Raw genomic sequence first — 19,340 nt, 5'->3', positions numbered from 1 at the left:
ATATAAGAAAAAGGTAAAATTATCTTAGGGTTTTCTGGTATATTGGACTAAAGGATATAGAAATGTAGAAAGAATGTCAGTCTGTGTTTGATTCATTTGTCTATACTTCCCAGATGATCAAAACTAAATGGATTCTTTTTTGGATAAATCACTTAACTTTTCTGAGCCAAAGTCTTCTCACTGAGTTAATTGAGAGACTTGTGAGAGCGCTCTCTCAGTTGAGTCAGGAGTAGGAAAGAGGAACAGAATAGAGACATTGAAGGGCAAGAAGGACAGAGGCAAAGTCCCAGTGCTCTGCACATCAAGCAGTGATAGCTTACATCTCATGCTTACATTTTCAGTTTTTGTTATGTGAACAAGTGTGTGTGTGTGTGTGTGTGTGTGTGTGTGTGTGTGTGTGGAGAGAGAGAGACAGAGACAGAGACATAGGAGAAAAGGAGAGAGACGTATATTTCTCGACTTCTTTACCAGGATTTAAGGGTCAAGGACCTGGGCCATGAGAGCTCTTAGGAACCTCATCAAATAGTTTCCAACTGTGAAACATGAAGAGCAGTCTTGGGTTTCTGGGGACAGGTGGAATTCTGCGTCCTCCCCAGCCAGACTATGAACAGGTTATCAGTGCCTTCCTGTCACAACTACTGCCCTGTCCTAAGAACAGCTGCTTGGGAAATGACAGCCGCCATTCATGTTTCAGTGCTTCTCCCTGTGGGAGAAGCAGGGCTTGGTGAAGGACCTGCCCAGTGGGCAGTCATTTCTGCTACTGCTGTTCAGTCAGCAAGAAGGGAACGGAGTGCAAGGAGAAAACCTTGGTAGCCGGGCACTGGTGGCTCACACTGATAATCCTTGCTACTCAGGAGGCTGAGATCTGAGAATCATGGTTCAAAACCAACCCAGACAGGAAAGTCTGCTGATCTCCAGTTGACCACCAAAAAACTGGAAGTGGGGTTGTGGTTCAAAGTAGTAGAGCATTAGCCTTGAGAACAAAAAGCTCAGGGACAGTGCCTAGGCCCTGAGTTCAAGCCCTGTGACAAAAACAAGCGCGCGCGCATGCGCACGCACACACACACACACACACACACACACACACACACACACACACACACACCAAACAAAAAAACAGACAAGACCTTGGTTACAGAGCAAGAAAGAAAGCCAGACAGAGGAAATGAGCCCTAGAGAACATGGAAGCCCAGGTCATTTGCATCAACTCTGGACTTGCCCATCACAGGTGCTTTCTAGTGAACTCAGCTTCCCTTGAAATATAGAGGAATGGAGTAGCTGTCGTTGGAGGCAAGACTTCAGTGAGTAGGATGTTGGAGCTGGAGAACAGCCACAGAGCCAAGACCAGTGTTTGCTCTATGTGAAACTCATGGGCAGGATTAAAACATCTGCTTCTGCCTTTCTGGTCACAAAGACCATCCTCAATGGGAAGGAGAGGGAAAGGCCCAGAGATACTTCATTATTGACCAAAGTCACAGCCAGGTCTGGAATGGAGCCCTTTGGTTGCCCAGGCAGTGAGTGGTTCCCCTTAGTAGCTCTTACAAAGCAGATCTGCTGTAGCATAGCATATTGATGTCCTACAATGTTTCTCAGATGACACCATTGTAGCAGTGGCCTTAGTGTCCCCATGCACAAACACATGTGTATTATTTGTGTGTATAATATGACTATATTTATACATTTTAACTGAGAGCATCATGTTCCACATGTATATGCTCTGAAGCCCTCTGACCTTTTATCAGAAATAGAGAGAACGATGTGTTACAGTGAGCCGAGAGGGTACTCCACGTTCCTTCCACTGGTGTGCGTGCGTGCATGTGTATGCCAGTACTGGGGCTTAAACTCAGGGCCTGGGTGCTGTCCCTTAGCTTTTTCACCAAAAAGGGTGCTCCTCTACTATGTGAGCCACACCTCCACTTCTGGCTTTTTGGTGATAAAAGTTGCCTGGACATTCCTGCCCAGCTTGCTTTGAACCATGATCCTCAGTTCTCAGACTTCTGAGAAGCTAGAATTACAGATGCAAACCACTGGCACCTGGCCTTTTCCCTGGCTGGGATAGACTCTCTTCCAGAAGAGTGAGGGGGCTCAGGGCATGTACCCCGAACTCCAGTTCTGTTTGTAGCTTAAGGCTTAGCAGTCAGGAACAGAAGGTCACAGTAATGTCGCACCAAGGGTGCTTACAAACTGATGATGAACCAGAGTAAAGCGTGAGAAAGGGGAAATCAACTTGGGAAGTGTGCAGAAGAGAATTCGTCATAATCTCAGGCCCTCAGAGGTCCTCTACTAGGCGGTTTGGTGGAGCTTTTGTGTAAAATGGGGCAAATGTGGAATCTCTTCTCCTAGGTACATGGCGCTCAGCCATGGGTGCTCAGGTTGAGAAGTGGAAACACACACTAGATCCAGCCCCCAGCTGTTCTTACGTCAGTACTTGTGTTCAATAGGCCCAAGGCCACCTTCTCAAGTCACACCCTCCTTCCTAAGCCCCTTCTGAACTCTGTCAAACCCCACCATCCTGGAGATGGCTGAGCCCAGAGAGCCTAGCACTTTTTTTCTGGAAGGAAACCCTCTTAACTCTCTCATTGTTAATCATTCCTCCCTTTCCTATGTCTCTCTTGCCCCCAGATACCTCCCCCCCCATTTGCTCACCTGTATCTGCTTTTCTCCTCAGGAAAAGAAGAACCAGAGCAATGTCATGCTGGTTAGAAAAAAACAACTGTGTCCTACATGTCAAGAAATAAAAATGGTAGGCAAGGGGGGTAACAAATGTGCATGTGTATTCCCAGAGCACAGTGCCTGCCAGCCTCCACTGGAGCCTTGGAGAGAGGCGCTGATGGGGCCACCTCTAGGTAAGGCCCAAATAGAGGCTATTAATAAGGAATGGCTGGCCCCAAGAGCAGCATCAGCTGATACACTATAGTAAATCTTTCCCATTTCAATAAGCCAATGTGAACCAAGGCAAGAGGGCTGGAGGAGAATAGACAAGATAAGCCACTTTGTTTGGGGTTCTAAATAACTTCACCTTTGTAGGTAGTGCAGAGGCCATGGGGCCTCTCCTCTCCTCTTAATGCCTTCCTAACATGTCAACACAACAATGTGCACGTGTGTGTGCCTGTGCGCACGTGGGCGTGCACACACACACATACTTCCACTATTACCATCAAGAAACAAGAACCTTAATCTTTGGTTCTGTCACTAATTCAGCTAGCATCTCAGAAAGAAAAGCTGCAGAGAGATTTCCAGTCCTTTGTAGCAAGTGGGATTATCATTTGACATTGATTATCTCTCACTCTGTGGCAGGGGAATGGTGGAAGAGCATTAGAAAAATAAAGCTATTCAGGGAGTGTGGAGGAAACAAGGACACAGCTCTTGCCCTGTCAGAGGGGCTGAAGAAAGAGGCCAAGTTCCAGGAGGCATGCCCTACCAGGTCATATGGTTGACTTAAGGATTAGGCTTAGTGTTAAGGTGGGAGTCAGGGTCAGGGTAATGATCAAGAGCACGTTAAGAATAATTTGTCTCCCTGGCTAAGTTTAGGATGGGGGTGGAGAAGGGCCTCTTCTGTTTCTACCCTGTGTTTCTACTTTGGCTTGGGGAGGAAGCCAGGACTAAATCTGTAGGTGATAAGAGGAAGGAGAAGCAAAACAGGAGGTATGAGAGAGGCTCCTTTCTCAGAGCTCATGGCAGAGGCTTTGGGAAGAGAGCAGCCATATTGTGGAGTTTTGTTGCAGGAGGGGGATTGGCAATTTAACTGAAACTCCTTGCAGAGCTGCACCCGAATGCATCAATTTGTACTTGTTGTCTATTCATATGTAGCATCCTAGTGTTCAACATTGGCATTGGCTGGAGCGTGGTGTGAACTGCGATTCCTCCAGATACAATTCCTGGAACCACCTTTAGCATGAGCTGACCCCAGGGCTAAGCTGGTACCCTTGGAATGTTAGCAGCTCCTGTTTCTGAAGACCTATCTCCCACCTTTGCCCTTGCCCAGGCTTGATAGGAGTGGAGCTGTGGCCTTACCCTCTGCCACACTTCTCTAATGCTGTCAGAACCTAGTGGGAAAATACAAAGTTCTAGAACACACAAGGATGGAATGCCCTTGTCTCAACATTTACCGTCACACTTGGAGATCCTTCTGGGGAGAGTCACCATACCACTCCTTCCTCAGCAATGGATACTGGGGGAGGACAGAACATATTTCTAGATCTAGAAGGTAACTTCTGCAGCCTAATGAAGGGTATCTGTGAAAAACACCTGTGACAAAGGTCATACATATTGAAAGTGAAAGACTAGATTATTTCCTCTAAAATCAAGAGTGAAACAAGAATGCCTGCACTTGCCATTCACATTTGACATTGTACTGTGAATTCTAGTTCAGTCAAGAAAAGATAAATAAAACTGTACTTAGTAGAGAGAAAGAGGTAAAACAATGTACATTGGTAAATGATACATGTATCATGCATGAAGACCATCTTGGCAGGAAGAGGGAGCACATCTGGGTTGCAGGATCAATGTATGAACACCAATTTGTTTCTATCAATTAACAATAGGCAATTCAAAAGAGAAATTAGGAAAACAGTCCCATTAACAATATTACCAAAAACATTTGATGAATACAGGTAGTAAAAGTTCAAGGATTGTACATCTAAGAACCATAAAATATCATGGAAAGAAGTTAAAGAAGACATAAGTGAATGAAGACCTAAATTGAAACACTTGATGTTATAAAAATGGTAACATTGATTAAATGCATGTACAGATTCAATACAATCCCTCTAGAAATCCCATATGAAACAGATGTGTCCAGTGGCTTATATCTTTAATCCTTACTATTGGGGAGGATGAATTCAGGAAGCTCAAGTTTAAGGCCAGCTAGGGCATATACACAAGAACCCTTCTCAATCAATCCCCGAGTGCAGTGGCATAATCTGTCCCAGCTACAGGAAGCATATGATAGGTGGGTCACAGTCTAGTAGAGGGCCCCAGCCACTGTTCTAAATAACCAGTGGAAAATAAGGCTGGAGGCTTGCTTCAATGGTAGAGTACCTGCCTAGCAAGCACAAAACCTTGAATTCAAATCCCAGTACCAAAATAAACGTCTCATGTGGCATTTTTGTAGACACTGATAAACAGATTTTAAAACTCATGTGAAAGAGGAGGGAAGGGAGGGAAGGTAGAAAGGGAAGGGGAGGATATAAGGAAGGAAGGAAGAGGAAGGGAGGGGAGACGAGACATAATAAACTATACAGTGTGTCAAATGGATCTAGCATACATTTATAGAAAATTTCATCTAGCAGCTGAAAAGTATACAGTCCTCTTATAAGCACATGTAACACTCTCAAGGATAGTGCTGAACAATTTAAGATTCAAAGAATTAAAAAAGATTGAAGTAACATTTGTCTGAGCATAATGGAATAAACAGAAATAAACTAGAAGCTTTAGCAACTACACAAGATTTGTGGGTGCTTAACAACATGCTACTAAAGTAACATTAGGTCCTTGAAGAAATAGGGAAATTTAAAATTTTTTGAGTAAGTGATAATGGAAACAAAATTAAAAAACTTAATGGATGCCCAGTTCTGGTGGCTCATGCCTGTAATCCTAACAACTCAGGAGGCTGAGATCTGAGGATTGAGGTTCAAAGCCAGCCTGGACAGGAAAGTCCATGAGACTCTTAACTCCAGTTAAACACCAGAAAACCAGAAGTGGCGCTGTGGCTCAAGTGATACAGTGCTACCCTTGAGCCAAAGAAGGAACAGTGCCCAGACTCAGAGTTCAGACCTCACGACTGACAAAAAAAAAAAAAAAAAAAAAAAAAGAATCTTAGCTCTAATTAAACACCTAAAAACTGGAAGTAGAGCTGTGGCTCAAGTGGTAGAGAGCTAGCCTTGAGCGCAAAAGCTCAGGAACAAGACCCAAGCACTGAGTTCAAGCCCCAGGACTGACAAACAAAAAGATACAGCAGAAGCTGTGCTAAGAAGGAAGTTTATAACAAAAAACAAAACACATAAAAGATAGGTAAATTAAAGGAATGAGAAAAGCAGGCACAATCAAATCCAAAATTACTAGAAGGAAAGAAATAACAATGCTCAGGAAAGAAATAGATACCCCAAACACAATTCAAATGGTCACTGGAATTATTTTTTGTGTTTTTTTAAAATTACAAAATCAACAATTCTTTAACTAGATGAAGAAAAAAGACGCAGATAAATAAAAGTAGAGATGAAAAGGAGATATTAACAACTGATAATTTTAGGAAAACTTAAAAAATGGATAAGTGTCTGGACACATGTAACTTACCAAAATTGAACCATAAACACATCCATTGTCTCTCTCAACAGAACAATAAAGGTCATAGATTGAACCAATGATGAGAAGCCCCTCCCTCACCCCCAGCAAGACAGGAGATGGTGGCTGATCACATCACTGCTGAAATCTATGAAACTTAAATGAGGAATTTATGTCAATACTTCTCAAACCATTCCAAAAACTTCAAGAGAAGAAATTCTCCCAAACTCTCTCTATGAGGCAAATATTGTCCTGATACTGGAATCAGATAAGAACACAACACAGAAGACAATGATAGTTCAATGTCTGTAATGAACATAGATGTAAAAAAATCTCAAGAAAGTACTATCAGTTTGAATCCAACAACACACCAAAAATGTCATTCATCACCATCAATGAGATTTCTGTGTGGGATGCAAGAGAAGGGACAACATATGTAAACCAACAAATGTAATATATCACATCAACAACATGTAGGATAAATCAAATGATTATCTCAACTGATACAGAAAAAACACTCAATGAAATTCAAGATCCCATCATGCCCCAAATTCAGAACAAAGTGTAAAGAAATATACACAAACAAAAAAAAAAGGTTATAACAAACACAACATCATATCAGGAAAAGGTTTCAGGTCTTCTAAGATCTGAAACAATGCAAGGATATCTACTCTCACCACCCTATTCAATACTCACAGAAGTGTGAGCAACAGTAATAAAAAAAACGGGCATACAAACAGAAAGGAAGAAAGTAAACTATTGCTGTGTATACATGATATGCAAATATATATAATATGTTGGATATGTAAAATATACACATATACATAAATATGTACATATGTTAACGTACCTAGAGACTATTTGAACTGACAAAGAACTCAGTAAAGTTGCTGGATATAAAAATAACATATGATAATTGAAAGCATTTTATACACCAATAATATTACTGAAAAAATAATATAACGAAAACAATACTGCTCCAAATGGTTATTTTAAAATACTTCAAAATAAATCTAAGAAAGGAAATGAAAGATCTCAGTAATTAAAATGATAAAACCCTGATAAAGAAACTAAAAAGGGGCTGGGAATATGGCCTAGTATAGGAGTTATTGCCTTGCATACATGAAGTTCAATTCCTCAGCACCACATATATAGAAAAATCAGGAAGTGGGGCTGTGGCTCAAGTGGTAGAGTGCTAGCCTTGAGCAAAAAGAAGCCAGGGACAGTGCTCAGGCCCCGAGTCCAAGCCCCAGGACTGGCAAAAAGAAAGAATAAAAGAAACTAAAAAGGATATGAAAAAGATGGATAGATTTCCACATTAATGGATTGGAAGAATTGATATTGTTAAAATGTCCATACCGCCCACAGTGATCTACAGATCCAATCCAATCTCTCCCAAAATAGCAATGAAGTTCTTCACAGAACTAGAGAAAATACTTCTACAGTTCATATGGAATCATAAAAGACCCTGAATATCCAAAGCAATCGAGTAAAAGAACAAAGCTGGAGGTCTCACACTGCCTCTCTTCAAAGCATACTACAAAACTAGAGTAATCAAAATAGCAAGATAGTGGCCTCTGAACAGGCATATAGACCAGTGGCATAGAATGGTGTAAATGCCTCCTGCATTTACAGCCAGTTGATTTGCAACAAAGTACAACAAATATACATTGGAGAAAAGATGCTTCTATAAATAGTCCTGGGAAAACTGTTTACTCTCAGGGAAGATTGAAAGTTGACTCTATTCTCTTACCTTATAAAAAAAAAAAAAAGGAAGTCAAGGGGCTGGGAATATGGCCTAGTGGCAGGAGTGCTTGCCTCCTATACATGAAGCCCTGGGTTCGCTTTCCAAGCACCACATATATAGAAAATGGCCAGAAGTGGTGCTGTGGCTCAAGTGGCAGAGTGCTAGCCTTGAGCAAAAAGAAGCCAGGGACAGTGCTCAGGCCCTGAGTCCAAGGCCCAGGACTGGCAAAGGCAAAAAACATAAATAAATAAAAAGGTAGTCAAAATAGATCAAAGACCTAAATGTAAGTCATGAAACTACAAGAAGAATACTTAGGAGAAATATTTTAAGACATCTGTGCAGGCAGGGATTTAAAAAAAAAAAAAATAAGACCTTCAAAGAACAACAAACCAAAACCAGAATAGGGAACTAGGGATGTAGCTCAGTGGTAGAACACATTTGCTTAGTATTCATGAGGCTCTGGGCTCAATTCCTAGCAACACACACACACACACACACACACACACACACACACACACACACACGTGCAAACTAATTTGGAAGTGGCTCAAATGGTAGAACACTAGCCTTGAACATGAAGGCTCAGAAAAGGCATCCAGTCCCCAGTTCAAGCTCCAGGCCTAGATATGAAGGAAGGATGAAAGGAAGGGAGGGAGGGAGGGAGGGAGGGAGGGAGGGAGGGAGGGAGGGAGGGAGGGAGAAAGGGAGAAAGGGAGGAAGGGAAGAAGGAAGGAAGGAAGGAAGGAAGGAAGGAAGGAAGGAAGGAAGGAAGGAAGGAAGGAAGGCCCAAACCAGAAAAACCCAGAGTAGGTAAGAGGAATTATGTCACTCTAGAAGTTTCTGCACAATAAACAGACAAAAGAGACAACCTAAGAATGGGGGAATTTTTTAACAAATGATTTATCTGGCAAAGGGTTAATATCTAGAATAAATAAGGAACTTTAAAAACCTTAATAAAAGTTAAATAATCTTGTTTTTAAAATAGGACAAGGATAAAGTCACTTCCCAAGAACAATTCAAATGACCAAACAAATTTATGAAAAGATTGTTCTAGTTCATGAGCTGTCAGGGAAATAAAAGTCAAAACCACAATGAGATATCCTCTCACCCTAGTTAGAATAGCTATTACCAGAAGGTAAAAAATAACCAGTATTGGCAAAGATATGGAAGCAGGAAGTCTTACACAGTGTCTGTGGGAAAATAGACTATTACAGCCATTATGGTGAACAGGAAGGCAATTCCTCAAGGAAGTAAAATTAAAGCCACTGTGTGATCTAGCTATCCTGGAAATATATCCAAAGGAAATATCAGCATAACAAAGGGAACCTGTCCATCCATTTTGCTGCATGCTTCACAATAGCTAAAATATATAATCTATAAGAGATGAAAGAGGAAAAATATAAGTGTGGTAAATATATACCAGATGCAGTATTACACAGCCACTAAAAGGTTGTCATTTGCAGCAAAATCTATGAAATGGAAGGTTATTACGACAGGTAAAATAAGTTAGACATAAAAAGGCAAATACCACATAGGCTCTCTCATATGTACATGTTTTAAAAAGTGTCCCAAATGTATAATATGTAGTAGAAATTACCAGAAGCTGAGAGGGTAGAGATAGGATAAAAGGAAGGTTGGTAACTATAAACAAAACACAGATAGAAGTAAAAGTTATATTTTGTAGTACAGTGGGATAATAAGTTCATGATAACCTAGTAAATATATCAGTTTAAAAAAAGAGGAGCTCGTGGGCTGGGAATATGGCCTAGTGGCAAGAGTGCTTGCCTCCTACACATGAAGCTCTCGGTTCGATTCCCCAGCACCACATATATGGAAAACGGCCAGAAGGGGCGCTGTGGCTCAGGTGGCAGAGTGCTAGCCTTGAGCGGGAAGAAGCCAGGGATAGTGCTCAGGCCCTGAGTCCAAGGCCCAGGACTGGCCAAAAAAAAAAAAAAAAAAGAGGAGCTCCAAGACTATAAGCATAAAACAATGGTAATGAGATGGAGTGAATGATCTTGATTTAATTCCTACAATGTTTATACATGAATGTATACACTATTCCTGCATAAATAAGTATAATTGTGCTGAGTCTAAATGTTTAAGGAGAAGGTAAAAATGTTAATCACCATGGTCCATATATATTATATACTAATTTATGATACTATACCCAGAATTTTATAAAATTACAATTAATAAAGGGGTGAGATGAATAGGAATTCACCATGATGCTTTTTTCCCCCCAGTCCTGGGGCTTGAACTCAGGGCCTGGGCACTGTCCCTTACCTCCTTTTGCTCAAGCTGGCACTCAGTCACTTGAGCCACAGTGCTATTTCTGGCTTTTGTTGTTGTTTGTTTATGTGGTACTGAGGAATCAAACCTAGGGCTTTATGTATGCTAGGCAAGTACTCTGCCACTAAGCCACATTCCCAGTCCCAAGATGCTTTTTCTCTTTTACAGACAGAAATGCTTGGCTGCTTTGTTCTGGTCTGGCCCCTACATCCCTCTTTATACAAAAAACACCAACTGGATTTATAGGCTGCAGAACACAGGTCATGCTCCTCAGGAGAAGGCAGAGTTTCATTCAGCTGTCTTGCTTAGTCTGTCTCTGGTACATCCCTCCTCCTCCTAAGTACCCACAAATCTCTCAGGAGTCACCAAAGTCTCTGCTGCCTCCTCTTCCCCTGACATCTACCCTCCCCGCCTCCATCCTCCATCCTCCCTCAGCCAGTCACTTAGGAAATCAATGTAACTAAATCTGCTAAGTAATTGACAGTTCTGTAGCCTTGACATTGAGGTTTGTGTTATTGTCAGGCACCTCTATGGGTCTCAGGCACATTGTCATTTGCAATTTCATTGTATGGGTAAATTTCAAAGCATGTGGTGCTCACCACTCAGAGTTATAAGCCAAAGGATTATGTGCATCCATATCTTGATGATTATCATTTCATTATCATGGTTGAAAATAAACATTGGCATGAATTTTGTTTTTACTGAAAACAGTTTCTCAAAAAAAAAGCTATATCGAGTACTAGTAATAACAAATTTGGAAATACTCAAGAATGTAGTATTTCTTAACTAGGAATGTTATAATTTTATATTATTTTAGCCCAAGTAAAGGATACACCTAAAAGTTTTAAGGGTAAGCCTCCTACAGGTGGCTTGGCTGTAATCCTAGTCATTTGGCAAGTAGAGGTCAAGGAAATTGAAGCTCAAGCCTTCCTGGGCAAAAACAAAAAAGGAAAAAAAAAATGTTTGAGATCCAACTCAGTAGAAAAATCTGGCGTGTGGGAACATGCCTTCCACCCCAGCTATTTGGGAATCATAGATAAAGGATCCAGATCTAGGTTGGCCAGGGCAAATGTGAGACCTTAACTCAAAAAGCAGAGCAAACCGTGCAGGTATGGCTCAAGTAGTAGAGTGCCTGCCTAGAAAGTGTGAAGCCCGGGCTGGGGATATAGCCTAGTGGCAAGAGTGCCTGCCTCGGATACACGAGGCCCTAGGTTCGATTCCCCAGCACCACATATACAGAAAACGGCCAGAAGCGGCGCTGTGGCTCAAGTGGCAGAGTGCTAGCCTTGAGCGGGAAGAAGCCAGGGACAGTGCTCAGGCCCTGAGTCCAAGGCCCAGGACTGGCCAAAAAAAAAAAAAAAAAAAAAAAAGAAAGTGTGAAGCCCTAGGCTCAAGTGTCAGTACCACCAAAAAGTTAAAATAGCTTGCCAATGATGACTCCGAGCGAACGCATTTGTTCACTAATTTGATCTTCAAAAAATATCTTAAGCAGTTTGGGAGCAGGAAATGAAAAGAGAGAGGAGAGAGGAGAGAAAGTTGACAGAGAGAGAGAGAGAGAGAGAGAGAGAGAAGGGAGAGAAGAGAAAGGAAAGAGAGGAAGGAGAGAAATGTTCTCTATCCTCCTGATGCTGAAAAGTCTATCAGGGAAGTCAGGCATTAAGTAAGTAAATACAATAAAACTTTTAAGGTTCTCAGAGGAGTCCCTGAGCCCCCTCCTAGCTGAAGAATCCCTGTGATCACTGTTTTTTATTTTGGTACACTTTGTATTGTATATAAGTTGATCTGATTTGAGGATGGGAAAGGGAGTCACAGAAATGGTGAGACAAAGGATAAAGGGTGAGCTGATGTAACAGCAATACTCACACAAGATTATGTTGGAAATGAACTTTATAACGGTGGGAGGGGAGTGGGAGAAGAGAGACAGTGGGAGCAAATGAGGGAGGGGTAACACTGTTCAACAAGAATTGTACTTATTCCCTTACTTATGTAACTATAACCAATCTGTATATCACCTTTACAAGAATTTTTTTTAAAAAAGAAGAATCAGAGTGTGATCTAAACTAACAGATTGTGAAGGCTTTCTAATTTTCAGGTATCTAACTTTAAAGTCTGATAATCAGAGAAGAACACACAGTCTGAAGACTAGGGGCAGGGTAATATCTACCCTTTTGTGATATGAAAGAAGCTTGGCTAAATGTGAAGGAATCAGTGAAAGCTAGCTGGCTTAGTCAAGGCATAAAGGAATGTGGAATCCTAATTACTTGGGTGGCTGAGACCTAAGAGCCAACCAAAGCAGACACATCTGAGAGACTCACCTCCACTGAGCCAGAGAAAAGCTGGAAGTAAAGGTCTGGCTCAAGAGACCACCAGTAGAATGGGAAAGCCAGCAAGACCTCAAGACTGAGTTCAGGTCCAGTACTGGTGTGCACCTATGTGTACATACACACACACACACGGTGTGGACATGACTAATGACAAATACAACAGGAGTTCAGAGTTGTTACATTATTTATTTAAATCAGAATCTATCTTCTGCAGGTACAACCAACAATGATAGAAATCCCAGATGATCTGAAACTATCTTTTGAGAAACTTATGTATCATAGGTGAGCCAAAAATTTAAATTACTATATGACTTTAATTCTACTTATGCTTGTTTGTGGGCACTGAATCCTGAATTGAGAAGCAGCACAAGTAGTAGCTTTAGGGAATAGAATTCTTGACTGGCTTTATTTTCTCTGGCAAAAATTATTTCACTATTTTTTTTCTGTCTGGATGATTACCAAAACAACTGTGGAATGTATGAGACTTATTCTTATGGAGAGAATAAAGAATAAGATTTATTTGAAAACTCAGGGAGCTAAGGTATACTGTTATACAGTATATAGCTTTGCAGAAGGTAGAGGTAGGAGGATTGTGGCTCAAGAATAGCCTAGGCAAAATTATCAGGAATTGCTATCTGGGAAATCAAGTTAAAGCAAAAGGGGAGGTGGGAAGCAGAGGGACTAAGACATAGCTCAGGTACCTTGACAGCACAGGCCAAAGAAGGAAAGGAGGGAAGGAGGGAGAAGAAAAAAGAAAAGAAAGGAAAAGAAAGTAGGAAGAAAGGGAGGGATGGGGGGAAAGAAGGAAGGAAAGGGAAGAAAACACAAAGGAAGAAAGAAAAGAGAAAAGAGAAGGGAGGGAGGAGGGGAAGAGGGAGAAGGAAAGGAAGAGAGGGAGGAAGGGAGGGAGACAGGGAGGGAGGGGGAAGGAAGGAAGGAAGAAAAGGAAGGGAGGGAGGGAGGGAGGGAGAGAGGGAGGGAGGCAGGCAGGTTAATCATTCCTTAAGCAGAACTAAATATAAATTTTCTGTGTAGGTGAAATATGTAATTCACAATATATAAGACATTGCACACAGTCTGTCCTGACTCTATAGAACACCCTCTCACTTTTTAGTAGCAAAAATTCTGAGCAATTTTGTTGCCACTGCTGTTTCCTTATCAACATTAAGCACAACAAATGAAATCCTCTCATAGTCCTAGTTCATTGAGTCTTCAAAGGTGAGGAATTTTTCCCTTCATAAGCAACTCTCAGAGAGCAAAGAAGGATTCCATTCTTGTGTTATTTAAAAAACTGCAGCTGAGGTCGGTTAGTGGTAGGGAGTGTTTACCCAGCATGCCTAAAGCTTCATTCCTAGCCTCATGAAAAGAAAGAGACAGAGATAGAAAGGAGGGAGGGAGGAGGGACAGGGAATGGAAATAAAGGAGAGAAGGAGGGAGGAAGGAAAAGGAAACAAAAAAAAAAGAGAAATCACTGAAAAGAGAGAACTCCACACATGAGTTCCCTTTGCTTGTCTCATAGTAGAGGACTGTAATATAAGCACAGTTACACTTATATATGGGCAGCAAAGAAGTTTTCCATGATATAATGGCAGCAGTTAATATTTCCCCCTTATATGGAAAGACAAATATTGATAGAAGATCTTCTGTAACCTTATGTTGCACAGAGTGGATGTTCTGATTCCATCTATGACCTTAGGACCATGCGTTCCAGGCTATGATAAAAAGTTAGAACCATGGAACCCAGGCACACAAAGATCAGGGAGCACATTTGAGCAGCTTGAGCTCCAGAAGTAATGATATTTACCTATGTTAATGTAACATATGAGAGGCTCTATGTCAGATCATGATAAAAGTAATTCAAGCAAATGCTTTTTGTGACCATTCAGTGAAAGACAACTATCTTAAGGAATTCTATTGAGAAGTTCACTCTTCTGTGAAAAAGAGGTTTGAAATGTGTTGGTCTGTTTTGTTTATATTACACGTTAGTTACTTTAAATACAATTCCAAATCCCTAAATCATTCATTGTTTTTGTTTTAAACAAATAGTTCCTCATCCCTTTTAACCCTATAATCAAACATGGTGTCAGTGGCTTACACCTGCAATCCTAGCTTTATGAATCCTATTACAATAAAGAAGAGAACAGTAGTAGAACAGATAGATCTTGAACCATTTAGTCTTGACAGTACCACCTGCTTGCTTGCCCAACATGGATAACAGCTTGGCTTTCTCTTTTTTTCTCAGTCTTGTGTTTTCCAGTGACCAAATGAATTGTCTGAATGGGCCATATTTTGGTAGCCAGAGATCTTTGTGAAAATAAAATTAGCTTCAAGCCCTTGGTAGCCTGTCATAGTTTACCCATTTGTCAGCTGTAAGAAAAATAAGCAATTTAGACCAATCTAGAAATGTCTAGGGTTCATAAGATTTTGACTAGGAGTTCCCTCTACTGTTTTGTCATCAGGAGAAATAGAATGTGGTCAGGATTTTTCTAACTGAAACATTTTCTCAGATTATCTTTTTTCCCCTTTTTTAAAGTATAGGAATTTGAACTTACAGCCTTACATTTGCTAAGTGTGTACTCTACCATTTCAGTCTATGCCCCCAGCCCCTCTGGCTCTAGTTGATTTTTCAAATACAGTCTTTGTGCCCAGTTGAGCCTGGATCTCTATTCTCCTATGCACACTTACTCTCTCACTAGGATGCCAGCTATGTGCGCATAGCAACCAGCTTTTAATTGGTTGAGATGGAATCTCATCAACCTTTTGCCCATCCTGGCCTCAAGCCACAATCCTTCCAAGGAGCCAGGATTACAGACATAAGCTGCCACACCAGTTCACTTTTGTTTTTTAAGGTTAGATTACTGATTTGGAAGATTTCTGTAACATTTTTTTCTACAAATCAAAGGGACTTTCCTTAATCTTTCTTATGTTCATATCATATGTGTCTTGCCAGTAGAATATTTTAAAAACGAAAGGTTTGCCAGGCACCTGTGGTTTACACCTGTACTCCTGTCATCAGGAGGCTGAGATCTGAGGGATCGCAGTTTGAAGCCAGCCCAGGCAGGAAAGTCTGTGACACTCTTATCTCCAGTTAACTACCAAAAACTAGAAGTGTAGTTTGTGGTGCAAGTGGCACAGCCCTAGCCTTGAACAAAAAACTCTCAGGGACAGCACGTAGGTCCTGAGTTCAAGCCCTTGTACTGGCATGCATGTGTGTGTGTGTGCGCACGTGCACAAACATACCACTGATTGAACCAGTCATCTTACCCAGCTACAAAGTGTTCTGATCACAGGTGAGCAGATACTGCAGCAAGGACACCATGTGTGCTTAAAATGTATAGACATGCCTTTTCACCAAACTCAAGCCATTTGACAAATGTGTGTTCTTGCTTCTTCCAATCAGAACAATGAATCATCATCAACCAAAAACCCTGGAGTCTGAGTCTTCCCAAAATGACATCTCAACAGGTTTGTTTTATTTCAGAGTCCATGCACTTTGAGACATATCACGCACAGGGTGCCAGGATGAAAAGTTTAGTCCCTAAGGTCATTTTAAATACATTTCCAATGTATTGTCTTTTGATGTGTTAGCTTTCCTTTCACTCCAATCCAGTCTGTTCCCAACCCAGGCCCCAATCTCTCTTATCTATGTCACATTTTCACCACACCACACAATTCTAACCAATACACCACTTGCTGAAGACTTTCCATAGTAATTGGAGCACCAGCTGTATGAAAATCCTTCCACAAACAGTCCTGAGTGGGAAGGGAAGTGCACTCCCATGCTCCTAGCAAGGCTTCCCTCCCTAAGGCCCAATCCTTTTACTCTCCATATTCCCTAAAATATATCTTCTCCAAGAAGCTTCCCAATACTATTCTCTCTTCACTTACTGGCAATGTGAACAAAGATGGTGGCTCATATCCCAAACCCTAGCATTGGATTTTCATCCTTCAAAGAAGCCAAAAATGGGTGTGTGAAGGTAGAAGTGGGTAATTCTTTGGGGTGATATAACTCAAGTGTTTAGGAAAGCCCAACTTATCACCTTAGTGCTGTTCCTATCTTCTCATTTGCTCCTGAGTAAACTGAATCCACCTGATGTTTTTCTTTCATTAGATAGATGCATTAAAAAATTAAGATCAGTTTATACAAATAAGAAAGTGTTAGTTCTATCTTGGGAAGTTGTAGGAGCTCCAGAACTAGAATCAAACAGAATGCCATCTAGAAAGGAAATTTGAAGCTAGCATGGATGCCAAATTTGAGGACCAGCGACTCAAGGAAGAGCTGAAGTGTGGATATTCCTATGCTATTGGAAGGAAAGGTGCCCAGTCCCCACCCATCTCTTCTTATGTGTTCCAAAATAGTTTCCTGGTTCATCATTCTAGAATCCATCTGGGAGGCTAGAACTAAGAACATCCCTCCAGCTAAAGCTCTGCACTTGGCTGTTCCCTAGTCTGCCACCACCTCATTCTCTCAAGGCCAAGAAGACACTAGAGAATACACATTTATTTTCTGATTCTCAAAGACAATATAATAAGATGCTTTTCACCAATTTGCTAGACCTAGGAATGTGCAGCACTTCAATTAGCAAAATGAGAAATAGACTTGAGTACATAGGATCAGTACGTTTTTGCACAGACCTGGGTCTTGCCCACCAAGTCCCATCTAGAAGAGCATTCTAGGAAGGAATAATTGACAGGAGGCTGTAAAAGTAGGTAAGAGCTGAAGAAGCTGGGTCTCCTGTTGCTTCAAGTTGTGACCTTCCTGAGCTGGGCTTTGCTCTTGAAGATGTGGCAAAAGTAATAATGAGTGATACTTGTATCTGGATCCTTATCTTGATGTTGTGGTTTTGTCCTCCATGTTTCCACTTATAAAGCCAGAATGGCATCTTGTCCTACTTTGAGCAAGACATGCAATACAATCTACCTTTGACTGACCCAGAAAAACTGCTGGAACTGTCCCAGGGCTGCTGGTTTCTACAACTTAAACATGTTGATACTCCAGTACTTGTTGCCTATTGCTGAATCTGCCACCCAACTGCACTGGGATATCTATGATTTTGTTACAAATACTAAGTGGCTAGCTCATCCCAGTGATCACTCCTGTCAGTAATCGTCAAACTCGCAATCATTTCCAGCACTTTTACAAATTCAGCCAAACTGTGTATAGGAGCAGTAATTCTTAACAGCTAAATGGAAAGAATCAATCTCTATATGTGATGGCAATTCCATTGGGTTCACTTATCTCTGCCTTGGGCCCAGAGTCCCCTGACACCTTCATGCTCATGGCTTTGATAAACATTAAGTATTGATGTCAGCCACCTGAGTCATGCCTGCCACCTGTCATTCTGATGAGATCTGATACAAAGAGCCTTAAGTTAGGATTACGATCTGGATTCTGGTCCTCAGTCCATTTGTGTTCCATACCCTGTATCAAGTTTCCTTTTCATTTTAGTGACAAAACTGAACTGGATCCTAGATTTTTGATTCTGTACCTCTAGCTCCCATTTGACTTGAATAAGGAGTTTGTTCCAGAGAAGTCAGGGCTCTAATTCCCTTCATCACTCAGTGATTCCCAATGGGAAGGTGTTATTTCCCACATGGATTTACTTTCCTCCCAGTAGTGAGTCTTGTGGAAGACTTGTAGGTTAATCAAAATTTCCTACATCAAGCTGGATGCCGCCGATGGCTCACGCCTGTAATCCTAGCTACTCAGGAGGCTGAGGTCTGAGGATTGCAGTTCAAGGCCAAGCTAGGCAGGAATGCCCATGAGACTCTTATATCCAATTAACCACCAGAAAACCAGAAGTGGCACTGTGGCTCAAGTGGTAGAGCACTAGAGCTTAGGTACAGCATCCAGCCCCATGACTGACCAAAAAAAAAAAATCATACATCAAATCATATTTAAAGAAGAGGTCAGGGCAGTTGGGATTTTAAAGAGCTATAACACACATCATTCACAAAATAAATACTTTCTCTCCCTATTATAGCTGCTTTAAAAGATCATGGCTTACTTAGTTTATCTTTGATTCAGAGAACAGTACCCTGAAAACTGACCTAAGAATTGGATCCTCTTTACTCTTTTGACCAATATTACAACTTTCAAATAAAAGTTTCTCTTCATTTTTAGTTTAATTTGCAATGCCTCCTAACACTTGGGTTTTATTTCTAGGTACTTTGGTGTGGCGGGGGGTAGGGGTGTTCTCCTTGACAAGATTTGTAAAAGCTTCAATATTCTTGCTAAAATGGATTGTTGATAAGACAGATCTGTTTGAAAAGAATCCTTATATGAATTCTGAACCTTTGTTCATAAAATCAAAGAAGTCTTTGCTTGCCCTTGTTTATTTTGAATGTAAGAGTAGAATCTAAGTAACTCTTGTTCTTGCTTCCTCTTGTGCTACCCTCTAGAGAGCATTCACTACAGACTGCCTATCATAGGCCCCAGATCAGCTGCCTTCCATGGACTGCTATCAGATGCCTACAGAGCTCTCGAGAAGACGCAGCACTCCTCATTAAGAAAGGCACCAATGGGCAAGACAGTGAAGCAATGAGTGGTTGACTCCCAGGGACAAAGCAACTCCTCCAAGCCAATCTCTAGCACTTGTGCCTCCTCATAATTCCTTCAACTTTGGCTCTATTCTGGCTGACTTTATAGTCTTTGCCACTTGCTGTCCAATTGTTCCTATAGAGATGAGATAATTTAA

The 19,340-nt window shown here is 41.2% G+C and overlaps 1 protein-coding gene across 1 annotated transcript in view; it reads left to right on the top strand.

The window, feature by feature from the left end:
• The window catches only part of C11H1orf105 (chromosome 11 C1orf105 homolog), a 27,491-nt gene extending 8,151 nt beyond the window's left edge, over nt 1–19,340 (top strand). Inside the window, exons 4-7 of the mRNA XM_048358180.1 lie at nt 2,669–2,743; nt 12,857–12,924; nt 17,514–17,640; nt 18,999–19,340. Coding sequence (XP_048214137.1) covers nt 2,669–2,743; nt 12,857–12,924; nt 17,514–17,640; nt 18,999–19,187 — 459 coding nt within the window. The 3' untranslated portion in view covers nt 19,188–19,340. The remainder of the gene's footprint in view (nt 1–2,668; nt 2,744–12,856; nt 12,925–17,513; nt 17,641–18,998) is intronic.

The sequence above is a fragment of the Perognathus longimembris genome, chromosome 11 (genome assembly GCF_023159225.1).
Source record: "Perognathus longimembris pacificus isolate PPM17 chromosome 11, ASM2315922v1, whole genome shotgun sequence".
Classification (NCBI taxonomy): Eukaryota; Metazoa; Chordata; class Mammalia; order Rodentia; family Heteromyidae; genus Perognathus; species Perognathus longimembris.
The sequence above is the reverse complement of the archived record's forward strand: the minus strand, read 5'-3'. Positions and strand labels throughout refer to the sequence as shown.